Source organism: Rhineura floridana, chromosome 2 (assembly GCF_030035675.1).
Source record: "Rhineura floridana isolate rRhiFlo1 chromosome 2, rRhiFlo1.hap2, whole genome shotgun sequence".
In the NCBI taxonomy this organism is placed as follows: Eukaryota; Metazoa; Chordata; class Lepidosauria; order Squamata; family Rhineuridae; genus Rhineura; species Rhineura floridana.
Window position 1 is genome coordinate 97292438 of NC_084481.1, and position 15013 is coordinate 97307450.

At 44.1% G+C, this 15013-nt stretch overlaps 1 protein-coding gene across 5 annotated transcripts in view; it reads left to right on the forward strand.

Moving 5' to 3' along the window:
* P2RX3 (purinergic receptor P2X 3) overlaps positions 1 to 15013 on the forward strand; it is a 72389-nt gene that overhangs the window by 2865 nt on the left and 54511 nt on the right. For 2 of the 5 annotated variants that reach the window (XM_061609617.1, XM_061609618.1), the window contains exon 2: positions 12251 to 12453. The exons of the other annotated variants lie outside the window; for them this stretch is intronic. In XM_061609617.1, the coding sequence (XP_061465601.1) occupies positions 12251 to 12453 (203 nt within the window). The remainder of the gene's footprint in view (positions 1 to 12250; positions 12454 to 15013) is intronic. 5 annotated transcript variants of the gene reach the window in all.

Below are 15013 nucleotides of genomic sequence, written 5' to 3' on the forward strand. Positions count from 1 at the left end.
GTGAGAGTGGTTCCTCCCCCCCCCCCCAAAAAAAAGTCCTTAAGCTGAAGGAGGAAACTGGAAAAGTGAAGCTCTTTTCCACTTCCTCTGTCCCTCCAATGCTTTTCAAGGCTCAGATCAGCACGTGAGCAGTTGAACTGCAAGTGGAGCAACTGAGAGGGCAGGAGGAGAAGGGAGGTGATCTGGGAAACTGAGGCTTCATACACGTCATTCATGTAAAGCACTTCAATCCCTCCCCCAAAAAACTGGCACCTGTAGTTTACCCCCTCACAGAGCTACAATTCCCAGCACCCTTAACAAGCTACAGTTCCCAGGATTATTTGGGGGGTATGCATTCTAATGGGAGAAAAATAGAGCAACTGGAGGAAATAAAGTGGGGAGAGAGGAGATACACATTCACAGAATGGTATCCTTCTGGGGAGACTGAGTTGGGTATTGAGGGTACCACATTGTGGTGGTTCCATTCCTATTTGCATGGCTAGCCCCAGAAGGTGCTTCTTGGGGGGGGGGACACTGGTCAGCTTCATGGGTTCTCCAGTATGGGGTTCTGCAGGTGTCGGTTCTGTCCTCCATTTTGTTTAACATCGACATGAAACTACTGAGTTGGGGTCATACAGAGTTATAGAGTGGTTTGTCATCGGTAGAAGACAATAGAACAGCATTTATTTCATTAGTCTGTAGACCATAGCAGAATAAAACAAGGTACACAAACTTTCAGCAAAAAAAAGTAGTCACAAAATTAACATTAATAAAATTAGTACATAATATATACCTATATACATATCAAAATAGGCCTTTGCTTATAAAACAAGAAAAGCTTACTGAGAGTGACATTAGAAGATTATGTCAGGATACATTTAATACACTCATATCTCCACGACAATTTAGAAAAACAGAATCCAGGAACTTTTTCCTGCATTTGGCAGCCTTTACTACAAGCAAAGCAACCCTCCAAATCACATACTGGTTTGTTGCTTATAGCAGAAAGCCCAATTTTTCATTTGCCAGTACTTCATTCTCTTTAAAATGCCAGTATGTAACTCGAGGATGTAATGAGCCAAATCCTCCAGTATTGGCTATCCGCAGACACACCTACTTTCTTGGACTGATAATGCCATTAAATCTCCCAAATTGCATCATTGATTCCATTTGTTCAAAACATAATTCAACAAAAACTTTCTAATATTCCATTGTCATGGGAAATAAGTATTTTTCATATTGGTGCTGAAGTTTTACATCTAGTAGCCATTTTGCTGTACTTTAGGATATGAGGGCAGTTATGTCAATTTGTACTCCTTCTAAAACCCTCCATTTAAAAATGTTTCTAGTGACATTTCCCTGTGGATTCAATGCCTATAAAGAGAATCCAAAATATGGAAGTAGCTTTGAGAATTTTTGTAACCAAACCTTCTGTTCCTCTAAACAGATCTTAGGAAACCTGTCATCTGACAGCTGATTTATTCTACACTAATAATTTATCATCCTGAAATAAATTAGACCAGAAATCTTTTCCATATCCAGCTCTGCTCTAAGTAAGCTGGGGTGGATTTTGAAACCCCCAGAATCATATGCAAAAAGTGTCTCTGAACTCTTGATTTTAGTAAGGTCTGCAAAGCTCCACCTTTGCTTTAAAAATATTTAAGATTGGATGTATTGTCCCTGGATATCTAAAATTCAGCAGTCTGCTTAAAGATTGTAAACTGGCAAATGATTTCAATTCATTTTTCTTTATTTGTAAAACCCAAGATTCTGAGGCTGAAAAGATTATGCCATGACACATTACCTGGTTTAACACTTTAGAATTAATAAACCATTTGTGCAGTGTTTTCCTTCTGGCAAAACTTATTACTTTGGATTTGGCATTATTAATAACTAAACAATTTTCTCAGACCGACTTGAGCTGTTCAAAGTAGAATCATGTCATTCACATGAAGTAGTATATTTACTGGTTAATTTAGGATTTGGGGCATATGATAATTCTGGTTGTTCAGAGATACAACAATAACATTAATATAAAAATTAAAAGGAAATGGAGCTAAAATACAGCCTTGACGTACGCCTTTATGTGTCAGAGTCACGTCTGAAAGAGCAAAATTTAAGCCCATTCTGACCTTCAAACCGGTTTCTGAGTAACGAACTTTCGTTAAAAACAAAAGTCTCAGGTCTATATTTGTATTTAGCAGTTTATCCCACAGTCACTGTCTATTTATAGAAACAAAACCTGCACTAAACCAATAAAAGCAGCCCAAAGCTGTCCTTTGACTTCATGCTTAGTTATGAAATGGGATAGCATATAGCAGTTATCTCTAATAGATCTTCCTCTCCTAAATCGAGCCTGTTCTTCAGCTAATATGGAATTTTATTCCACCCAGTTCTCTAATTTTTGCAGAAGATACTTGGCATAAATTTTGGCTGGAATATCAATCAAGCTGATTGGTCTATAATTCCTAGGACTTTGCCGGTTACTTTTCTTAAATGTCAGCATCTGTGGATCTCATATGCATACTCCGACTAATTCACAAACGGTAGTCCAATTCCTTAGCTTTTCTCTTCTTCTTCCCTCTGTGTTTATTAAGCTTCCCAAACCTCTTCTTCTAATTTGTTGTTACTCCAAACAAGAACAAGGGCAAACCATATGATAAAATGAGGGATGGAAAATAATGTGGAGAATGATAAGAGCCGGTATTTTGCAGTAAAGCAGTCTTGGCAGTTTTGCTTTTCAGTAGTTAATAAAAGAAGAAAATAATAAAATACTATTAATAAAAATAGCTGCAAGTAAGCGTTTGCACAAATAGCTATAAATAACTGTGGAGCTCCAAACAAACGCTTCTTAATATGGCACCATCTATGCTGATGGCACGCAGCTCTATACCTCCTTTTTGTCTTCTGTAGGTGAGGAAGTGGATGTGCTGAAACAGTGCTTGGTTGTAATAATGGAGTGAATAAGGGCCAATAATCCAACTTAATCCAGACAAGACTGAGCTGCTGTTGGCGAGTGGTTCATCCATCTGGTTAAGTGGTATGCAGCCTGCTCTAGAAGGGGTCACACTCCCTTTGAAGGAGTGGATTTGTAGTGTGAAGGTTCTCCTTCATCCATTGCTATCACTTGAGGTGCAAATGGCCTTGGTGGCACCGGGTGCCTTCCATCAGTTTAGGCTGGAGGCCCAATTACAACCCTATCTGGACAGGGATAACTTGGCTACAGTAATTTATGCTCTGGGAGCCTCAAGATTGGACTACTGCAATATGCTTTACATGAGGCTGCCTTTGAAAACTGCTTGGAAGCTTCAATTAGTGCAGAATGTGGCTGCCTGATAGTATTGATAGGTTCAAGGCAAACAGATCATATAACACCAATACTGTTACAGTTACACTTGCTACCCAGACACTTCCGAGCCGAATTCAGAGTGCTGGTTTTGATCTGTAAAGCTCTTTATACAATTCAGGACCCCAATATCTTCTGGAATGCCTCTCCTCATATGAACCTACCTAGACCCTCGGATCTTCTCCTGAGGCCTTTCTCCAGGTCCCCCACTGATAGAGGCTTGGAGGGTATGACTAGAGAAGAGGGCCTTTTCAATTGTGACTCCCCTGTCTGTGGAATGCTCTCCCCAGTGTGGTCCACCTTATGCCTTTGCTGACATCTTTTCAGTGCCAGGTAAAGACTTCCCTTTTTTCTGAGGCTTTTGATTGACTGACATGATGTTGTTTTGTTAGTGACATGATAGTGTGCTGCCAAGCTTCCTATGGCTATTATTTGGATCATTTATATGAATAGTAAGTGTTTTGGATGCATTCTTTAAATGGTATAATGTATGAAGAGCCAGTGTGGTATAAAGGGTTAGAGTGTCAGGACTGGGACCTAGGAGACCAGTTCAAATCCCCATTCAGCCATGAAGCTCAGTGGGTAACCTTGGGCCAGTCATGGTCTCTTAGCCTAATCTACTTCACAGGGTTGTTGTGAGCATAAAATCAGGAGGGGGAGAAGCATGTTTGTATGCCACTTTGAGCTCCTTGGAGGAAGGGTGGGATATAAATGTAATAATAAATAAATAATAATAATGCACACATGTCGGATCTAGAAAAATTGATCTGTTTGAAACTATACTATTTTTTCAGTGGGTGACCTGCCCAACCACTATTAAATCAGGTTTCTTTATTTATTTATTTATTATTTGATTTATATCCCACTCTTCCTCCCAGCAGGAGCCCAGGGCGGGATAATATCTGTCTCCTTTGAATCATAAGAACATAAGAAGAGCCTGCTGGATCAGGCCAGTGGCCCATCTAGTCCAGCATCCTGTTCTCACAGTGGCCAACCAGGTGCCTGGGGGAAGCCCACAAGCAGGACCCGAGTGCAAGAACACTCTCCCCTCCTGAGGCTTCGGGCAACTGGTTTTCAGAAGCATGCTGCCTCTGACTAGGGTGGCACAGCACAGCCATCATGGCTAGTAGCCATTGATAGCCCTGTCCTCCATGAATTTGTCTAATCTTCTTTTAAAGCCATCCAAGCTGGTGGCCATTACTGCATCTTGTGGGAGCAAATTCCATAGTTTAACTATGCGCTGAGTAAAGAAGTACTTCCTTTTGTCTGTCCTGAATCTTCCAACATTCAGCTTCTTTGAATGTCCACGAGTTCTAGTATTATGAGAGAGGGAGAAGAACTTTTCTCTATCCACTTTCTCAATGCCATGCATAATTTTATACACTTCTATCATGTCTCCTCTGACCCGCCTTTTCTCTAAACTAAAAAGCCCCAAATGCTGCAACCTTTCCTCATAAGGGAGTCGCTCCATCCCCTTGATCATTCTGGTTGCCCTCTTCTGAACCTTTTCCAACTCTAGAATATCCTTTTTGAGATGAGGCGACCAGAACTGTACACAGTATTCCAAATGCGGCCGCACCATAGATTTATACAACGGCATTATGATATCGGCTGTTTTATTTTCAATACCTTTCCTAATTATCGCTAGCATGGAATTTGCCTTTTTCACAGCTGCCGCACACTGGGTCGACATTTTCATCGTGCTGTCCACTACAACCCCGAGGTCTCTCTCCTGGTCGGTCACCGCCAGTTCAGACCCCATGAGCGTATATGTGAAATTAAGATTTTTTGCTCCAATATGCATAATTTTACACTTGTTTATATTGAATTGCATTTGCCATTTTTCCGCCCATTCACTCAGTTTGGAGAGGTCTTTTTGGAGCTCTTCGCAATCCCTTTTTGTTTTAACAACCCTGAACAATTTAGTGTCGTCAGCAAACTTGGCCACTTCACTGCTCACTCCTAATTCTAGGTCATTAATGAACAAGTTGAAAAGTACAGGTCCCAATACCGATCCTTGAGGGACTCCACTTTCTACAGCCCTTCATTGGGAGAACTGTCCGTTGATTCCTACTCTCTGCTTTCTGCTTCTTAACCAAGCCCTTATCCACAAGAGGACCTCTCCTCTTATTCCATGACTGCTAAGCTTCCTCAGAAGCCTTTGGTGAGGTACCTTGTCAAACGCTTTTTGAAAGTCTAAGTACACTATGTCCACTGGATCACCTCGATCTATATGCTTGTTGACACTCTCAAAGAATTCTAATAGGTTACTGAGACAGGACTTTCCCTTGCAGAAGCCATGCTGGCTCTGCTTCAGCAAGGCTTGTTCTTCTATGTGCTTAGTGAATCTAGCTTTAATAATACTTTCTACCAGTTTTCCAGGGACAGAAGTTAAGCTAACTGGCCTGTAATTTCCGGGATCCCCTCTGGATCCCTTTTTGAAGATTGGCGTTACATTTGCCACTTTCCAGTCCTCAGGCACGGAGGAGGACCCGAGGGACAAGTTACATATTTTAGTTAGCAGATCAGCAATTTCACCTTTGAGTTCTTTGAGAACTCTCGGGTGGATGCCATCCGGGCCCGGTGATTTGTCAGTTTTTATATTGTCCATTAAGCTTAGAACTTCCTCTCTCGTTACCACTATTTGTCTCAGTTCCTCAGAATCCCTTCCTGCAAATGTTAGTTCAGGTTCAGGGATCTGCCCTATATCTTCCACTGTGAAGACAGATGCAAAGAATTCATTTAGCTTCTCTGCAATCTCCTTATCGTTCTTTAGTACACCTTTGACTCCCTTATCATCCAAGGGTCCAATTGTCTCCCTAGATTGTCTCCTGCTTTGAATGTATTTATAGAATTTTTTGTTGTTGGTTTTTATGTTCTTAGCAATGTGCTCCTCAAATTCTTTTTTAGCATCCCTTATTGTCTTCTTGCATTTCTTTTGCCAGAGTTTGTGTTCTTTTTTATTTTCTTCATTCGGACAAGACTTCCATTTTCTGAAGGAAGACTTTTTGCCTCTAAGAGCTTCCTTGACTTTGCTCGTTAACCATGCTGGCATCTTCTTGGCCCTGGCGGTACCTTTTCTGATCTGCGGTATGCACTCCAGTTGAGCTTCTAATATAGTGTTTTTAAACAACTTCCAAGCATTTTCGAGTGATGTGACCCTCTGGACTTTGTTTTTCAGCTTTCTTTTTACCAATCCCCTCATTTTTGTGAAGTTTCCTCTTTTGAAGTCAAATGTGACCGTGTTGGATTTTCTTGGCAATTGGCCAGTTACATGTATGTTTAATTTAATAGCACTGTGGTCACTGCTCCCAATCGGTTCAACAACACTTACATCTCGCACCAGGTCCCAGTCCCCACTGAGGATTAAGTCCAGGGTTGCCGTCCCTCTGGTCGGTTCCATGACCAACTGGTCTAGGGAATAGTCATTTAGAATATCTAGAAACTTTGCTTCTTTGTCATGACTGGAACACATATGCAGCCAGTCTATGTCCGGGTAGTTGAAGTCACCCATTACTACCACATTTCCTAGTTTGGATGCTTCCTCAATTTCATATCTCATCTCAAGGTCTCCCTGAGCATTTTGATCAGGGGGACGATAGATCGTTCCCAGTATTAAGTCCCTCCTGGGGCACGGTATCACCACCCACAACGATTCTGTGGAGGAGTCTGCCTCTTTTGGGGTTTCGAGCTTGCTGGATTCAATGCCTTCTTTCACGTATAGAGCGACTCCGCCACCAATACGTCCTTCCCTGTCCTTCTGATATAGTTTATATCCAGGGATAACCGTATCCCACTGGTTTTCTCCATTCCACCAGGTCTCGGTTATGCTCACTATATCAATGCCCTTCTCTAAGACCAAGCACTCCAGTTCTCCCATCTTGGTTCGGAGGCTCCTAGCATTAGCGTACAGGCACTTGTAAGCAGTCTCTCTCTTCAAGTGTCTTTGGCACTTGTGGTTAGGCCTGTGGTAATTTTGCTCTTCTGAATTTATATCCTGTGCCCCTGCTCTCACAATGCCTACTTCTAGGCCTACCCCTTTTAAAATTTCATCATTTCCTTGGTTTTTATCCCAGGGGGGAGGTTTATTCTGAACCAGACCTTTCTCAGCTCCTGTCGGGTTTCCCCCCTTAGTCAGTTTAAAAGCTGCTCTGCTACCTTTTTAATTTTAAGTGCCAGCAGTCTGGTTCCATTCTGGTTCAAGTGGAGCCCGTCCCTTTTGTACAGGCCCAGCTTGTCCCAAAATGTTCCCCAGTGCCTAACAAATCCGAACCCTTCCACCCAACACCATTGTCTCATCCACGCATTGAGACTGCGAAGCTGGGCCTGTCTGGCTGGTCCTGCGCGTGGAACTGGTAGCATTTCAGAGAAAGCCACCTTGGAGGTCCTGGCTTTCAGCATCCTACCTAGCAACCTAAACACTGTTCTGATCCTTTCTGGCACTGCCATGACACAGAACATGGATTGGAGGCACATATCATTGTGAATGCTCACAATTTTTATGTGTGCTTTCTCTCTTTCTGTTGGGGGGGGGAATGACCTGGTGGCATGGGGAGAGAAGCAACCAGGGTGCACTCCCAAAATTCCAAATATCCCAATGGTCCCCAAAAATGTGGCAACATCTATTATGATATTTCACTGCTGCAACACTCCCCCATGTCTCTCCCCCCTAACTCCCTTTGCTGTATGTGAATACTGTGTTTTGCCTGAACAGTATTGCTCCAACACTCTCCCCTCCCCCACTGGCATGGGGGGAGCAATATCCCCCATACAGGGAAGGGACTTGTTCACACATGCAGCTAAGCTCTCTTTTGGCAAAGGCCAGGCATTACTACTCTAACCATGGTTGCTGCAGTCTCCACCTCTCCGTAGTGGCTGATGCATGAGTGCTGGATTTTTTATTTTATTTTTCCAAAATCTCCCATCAATTCTGATGAGAAATCGTGCTATCACATTGAGAAATTACTATACTACTAAGCTTGGGTCCTAAATGTCCCTTCCGCAAATGGAAGGGCTCCTCCCATTCATGGAAGGCTTGTGACCCAACAGAGGATCCCACTGGCAGAAAGGGACAAAACTTTTGCCCATTTCCCCCACCCCCTGCACCCCTCCCTTGCTTTGGATGGATCCCAGAGCAGGTTTTTAGGGGGTGCACAGAGTTGCAGGAGGAAGGAGGTATTGGCAAAGGTGGCCTTCCCCCACCGCCCACAAGTGTCAATGTCCTGTGAGTGGAACTTAGGCTGTGAGCACACTAGTCACCTACATTGGCCACATCTGGAGGGACAACGGGTTAATCTCCTGATCGGTTGCAAAATCTGTCTGAAGTCAATTTTTAAAAACCTGCACTCATTCTAAACCCACCAAGTTGTACAGTAAAAAGGGGCAGGTTTGACTAGTGTTGTGTGCCCCTGTTTTTAGAAAAGAAAGGTGGAGACACATTGGAACCGGCAGAACAGTGAGTGTGTCTCTACCCTTAGTTCACCGGGTGCTCCCACTAGCAGAAGGGAACACAAGATCCCTTTGTATATAGCGAACTGGTGCAGTCTTACATTATGCGTCGTGTACATCTCTGTATTGTCTCTGAATCTAGAATATCACTTAAGCAAAGCAATGGGCAATAAATAACTTATCTCTGGAGGAGCTGAATACGGACAAGGCTTTTTCCAAGTATTATTCTATGCAAAGTCATTCCGTCACCCTGTAGTTTGCCCTTTTCCAGCCCAGAACTTCCCTTTAATCTTAACTTTCCACACAGGGTCCTGTTCGGGGTATTTAAAACTGTGTATATCACTCTTTTCCTTTTCTCTGGGGCAGTAGTACTCCCCATGTTGTGTGGCATGAGAGAAGTGGGCGCGTGCTGTGAGGAAAGGACAACAAAAGGCTTCTGGGAGCCCAAAGTGCCTGTACTAACATCCGCACCAGACATTTATTCCACTTTAAACAGTCATGGCTTCCCCCAAAGAATCCTGGGAAATGTGGTTTGTGATGGGTGCTGAGAGTTGTCAGGAGATGCCCTATTCCCCTGATAGAGCTCCAGTGGCCAGAGTGGTTTAACAGTCAGCCTCTCTACCCAAGGAATTCTGGGAATTGGAGCTGTGTGAGGGGAATAGGGTGTCTCCTAGCAACTCCCAGCAGCCTTCACAAACTACACTTCCCAAGATTCTTTGGGGGAAACCATGGCTGTTTAATGTGAAATAAATGGACTTGCTGCCTTCCATTCAGGGGAAACATCCAGAACACTGACTTCTTGGGGGGTACTATGCTTTATTTCTGGTCATTCTAAGAATAAATCTTCTTAAGTGTAGCAGTCGAGTGAGCTATGAGAAATTTGGGAAACATGGAGTGAGCAGAAAGTAGATTGAGATCTGCTAGTAGATCTCTGGGTGATTTGTAGTAGATCATCAAGGGTTTCTGAGTCCCAGTTTGTAGAGCAGAGGGCATTTTTTGCCAGTCAAGCTGATCATGCAAGGGTGTAAAAAAGAAAAACTTGGGCATTTGCTGAAATTCTCTTTCCTACACAACTGTTAATGTGAAGGAGCTTCTGTTCTCCTTTGAATCTGGTACATGCCCTCTCTCCCTGTGCTTCTTTAATCTTGCAGAAGAAAACCACAAAGAACAACAACATGAAAGGAAAGTGGCGGTGGTGCAACTGTTTGATCCACCTTTCGTCTGAGTCTCATTCTGACCCACTAGCTGAAAGTGAATACTTTTTAGCCCAACCTTCCTGAAAAAAAGAGACAGCAATAGTTAGCATTTTAGGTTACACCACAGCCACAGTCCCTGATCTTTTTCTGCCCTTATAATAGGAACTACTGGTCTTGAACTCAGGGGCTTCTAGACTTTATGCTAGTGCCTCCCCTGAGGAACTGCCCATGGGCACGATAATGTAGGGATTGCTTCATGTCTTTCCTATGTCTTCTCCGCCTTGGGAATTGGCAAGCAATAAAGGACTCATCTGTTTGCCCTTCCATATGAATAACAGCTACCCAGGTCTCTTTGCACAACAAGCCCCCAGCGGGTTGTTACGGTGATTCCAGCAAATGACTTTGATCCTCTGAGATAACTTCATACTGGCATATAAGAAATCAGACCATTGGTCCATCCAGCTCAGTATTGTTTGCACTAAGCGGCTGCAGCATTCTACGGTTTCACACAGGGGTCTCTCGCAGTCCTACCCGGAGATGCTAGGGACTGAACCTGGGGTCTAGGACGCAGCTCTGAATGGCTACTAGCCATGGTGGCTATGTTCAGTCTTCCCTGTTGGAGGCCATATTTTTCTGAATACTAGATGCTGGAAACAGTAGGAGGGGAGAGTCCTGTTGTACTCAACTCCTGCATCCAGGCTTCCCATAGGCATCTGGTTAGCCACTGTGAGAACAAGATGTTGGACTAGATGGGCCACTGGCCTGATCCAGCAGGTGTCATGCCTCCTTCGGAGGACTCAACAGAAGGGAAGTGGGAGACCTCAGGCCCAGGGAAAGCAGAGAGGCAGCTCAAGACCCTTTGCCATCAGACAAGAACCAGGACCTTGCTGGAACTCTCAAATTCAGGGAGCAACCAGGAAGCTATTTTGATCCTAGCAAAGAGGAGACTCCAATGGATGTTGGAACAACGGAGACAATCAGCCCATTTAAGAACCACAAGCTCTAGAAAGAGGGAAGGCTGATTGCAAACACCTGGCCTCAGACACAGAACTTAAAAGGCCATGAGTGGCTTGGGCTCTTGCTGGAAACAACATTGGACCTCCATGTCAGATCATCTCCAGCCCTGCTCATGATCCCATGCCTTCAACCCTCCCTGCCCAATTGGATCTTTGGTACTTTGACTCCGGAGTGCCCCAAAGACTTGTCTGTACTTTACTATCTTGGCTCAACCAAATCAGTATCCACACTTGCTGTGTTTGCTGGTCACACCTCCTCAATTCAAGCCTGACAGATTTACTGCCCGGCCACTGGCCATTATCGAAAAATTACTTTACTGCAGCTATGAATATTTCAACTCAGCCTGTAGAGACTGACATGTACAAGCTTCTGCATGCAAAGTAGGCACTGTACCACAGAGCTACGTTCCTTTGTTCACTGCCTGCTTGAGCTTGGGCCTGCTCTTATGCTTCTAGCTCTGCCAGGTTTTGTTCTGAAGAGCCACAGGTGATGGGCACTCTGCACTCTACCACAGGGCTGGAGAACCTGTGGCCCTCCAGATGTTGGAGTCCCAACTCCCATCTGTCCCAGCCAGTATCACCAGTGGTCAGGGATGATGGGAGATATAACCCAGCAATATCTGGAGGGCCACATTTTCCCCAGCCCTGCTCTAAGCACATAGCTGCCTTGAGAAATGTCCCCATGTCTTTCTTTGAATAGGTGAATGGGCTTTGGTAAATGAACTTGAACTGTGTGCCTAATAATCCAAAGGGATCTTCTCCAGGAACTTCCTTTTGCGGTTGCTCACACTGTCACTGATTTGGGGTTAGTGGCGGACAGCATATTGTCAGAATGTCCCAATGACACCTCCAAAGGATGATATTCAGCCATCTCCTCCCCCTTCTGATCTCTTCTCCTCCCCACCCTCTTGTCTGATGGTGCAAAGACCTAACGCTGCAGGAGTGTTTTCTGTAGGGCCAGAACACCACTCAAAGGAAATGCAGCAGTTGCGGATTCATTATTTAATGCCAAGATCTCTTCCATCTATGCACTCACTAGAATCCAATTTGTAATTGATGAGCTGGAAAGCCCCTCCTTTCTCTGACTGCATCACCATAGTGTTGGTCGGGGGGGGGAGAAGATCTTATTAAAAGGGGTCTCTGCACTTCATGCTTTCTCAGAGCAGCAGGAGAGAACAACAGGAGGCAGCTCAATGCCTTTCTTAGAAAGCAGCTCCTTGGTGTTCTCTTACTGCAAATCACACCTCAGTGTCTGTCACTCCTAGACCCATCACAGCACCCTTGACGTTCGCCTCTGGTTTGCAGACCATCCTGGATTTGCTTCCTCAGTGCCCAGGCTTTCCTCCAGCATGAACTGTGTGGCAAACTTCTTCACCTATGAAACCACCAAATCTGTGGTGGTGAAGAGTTGGACCATCGGCGTGATCAACCGGGCTGTCCAGTTGCTCATCATTTCCTACTTCATTGGGTGAGGAAAGGCAGGTGAATGGGGAAAATATATCCTCACTTGAAGCGGGGGGGGGGGCTGCCGGGGGAAACCAGGTAAGTGTTTGAACCCCACAAGTCCTATTCATTGGAGAGGTGACAACACAGTGGTGTTGGTAGAAGGGAATGGGGCAAGGAGGATGGTGGGGAGGGGTGGGGAAATGACTGAGTGTTGCTTGTCTGTCTTAAAAATCTAACATTGTTGGGTGTGAGGGGCCAGGTAGGAGAGGCTGCTAAGTGAATGGTTATAAATGCAACTTTTCCTCTTAGGTCTATCTTGAGATACATTAAGATTTACATCTGGATTCTCCAAATTTGGAAAGGTCTGTAAAAAAAAAAACCCGCACATCAAGATACCCATCATTGTCAGCTCTGAAAAAGGAACCTGCAAGTTACACATGGCAGGAAGGGTTGTGTGGTCCCATGGGATGGCAGGCGGTATCTCTTCCTGCTGGTAGGAGCTGGGTAACAGGTAGAAAATTATTCCGTTCTCTCACAGGTCTGTGGTGCTGACACTGGGAAGCTCTTTGGAGAGGCAGAAAAATTGGATTTAGGGCCACATCAAACTGCGAATCCAGTGTTTCCTCATTCCAATGGAGTGGTGTGATAATTCTTGTTTCTTATAGTTATCTCAAAGGAAACCACTTTGGTAGGCAAAGAAGAACTATATATATACTGTGCAGGTTCTTTACTATTTAGCGATTGTGCCATTTGTCTGAGTAGCTGAATGCATATAGGGTCCCACAAGAGACTTTGGACGTTTAATTATGTAGGCAAGTTTGTTCACGTAGTCATCTCTTCTTGCAAAGGAAGATAGGAATTTGGATGGATTCAGATGACTTGTTGCCCTTGAAATCTAAACTGTAGCATCCAGCCACACGAGTGAGGCAAACTTTACCACACCTCCCCTACAAAGGCATGTTAAAATTTGCTTCACCACATGGCCAGATGCTCCTTGTAGTCATTTGAATCCACTCTGCATGTGACTTTCAGGGATGGGTGTTCATGTGGACATGAGCAAAGAAGAGAGATGCTTGCATGTTTGAACCGACAGAAGTGGAAGAACTGTGTATCATTCCTGGAAAAGTAATTGTGGCAGCAGATGAATGTATTGAATGTGGGAGATTTGTATGAATAACTGAACCAAGGTTGTGACTCATAACGCAGTGGTAGAACGCATGATTTGCCTGCAGGAAGTCCCCGGCTCCATCTCTGCACATCTCCAGTTAAAAGGATTAGGTAGCAGGCGATGTAAAAGATCTCCACTTGAAATGAGGCAGAGCCACTGCTAGTCTGACAGGACAATACTGGGGTTGATGGACAAAACCCTCTGACCTGATGTAAGGCAGCTTCCTGTGTTTCACAGAGGAGTTGGGATGGCTTGGGAAATAGAAGCCAATGACAGTTCACTGCTATGGCTTTGGAATGGGTTCTGTGTTTTGTTTTTCCTCCTCAGACCATTTATACCCAAATAGTCTCATTGATTCCAGTCCTGGCAGATCACTTCAAATAAAGCAGTTTCAGGATCTTAGCATACAAAATAAAATTGTATTAGGAGATTACATGCATGGGAAGGAGGGGCAACAATGTGGGGATGACTGAATGGGATGGCGACTCTATAAGAACTGAAGACACATTAGTGGATTGTGAGCAACTTGACCAGCTTTTAACTACCTCAGCTGGAGGCTGTGCATGAGAGAGAGCGGAGGTGTTTATGCACATGGATATAATAGCTGTGGGAAAGAACTATAAGGGTAGTGATCATGAGTAGGGAGGACCTTTGAAAGCCAGCAGCTACCTAGGAGAGGTGACAGTGGCAGTGAAGGCCATCTTGTAGCATAAAAAAGTAACTTGGAAACTGCCATTGCTGCACAGGAGGAATGGGGCATGGAGCATCATTGCTGGGCATCCAAGTGTCCTGGGCTTTACTATATTGATTACTGTTAAAAAGGTCCATCGCTATGGTTTTGCCTTGCGTACAAAAGAATGTTAATGTCTCATAATGGCCAATGGAAGTCTCTTTACAGGAGCTAATTGTTAGAGGATGGTTTCTTGATAACATCTGTCTGGAACAAGAAAGCCCTCTGAGTTGGGGGAAGGCAGTAAACCCTCAGTCCCACCAGGCAAAGGGAGGGGGCTGTTGTACGAGTGTGTGTGTAATAATGAAATAAGCAGATTGATTGACTGAATGAATTTCTATCCTGCCCTTCCTCCCAGAAGGTAGCCTAGTGCGACAAACAAGGGACAAAACTCTGAAAACATCTTAAAAAGAAAACATCTTTAAAAAAAATAAACATCTTGAAAAGCAATTCTAGCAAGCACAGTGGATAAAACAAGGGAACCAGTATCTCTCATTATATATGGGGAAAATAAAAAACATTTGTCATCTAGCAGTAACTTCCTAAAATGTTGGTTTCATTTGGAAAGCTTTGGGACAAAAATAGGACATACTGCTGTGAGACAGCTGGAAGCCTTTTGAGGTGCAGGGTGTCTTGAGATCTGGTGTGAGAACAGGATGCTGGAGTAGATGTGCCACTGGCCAT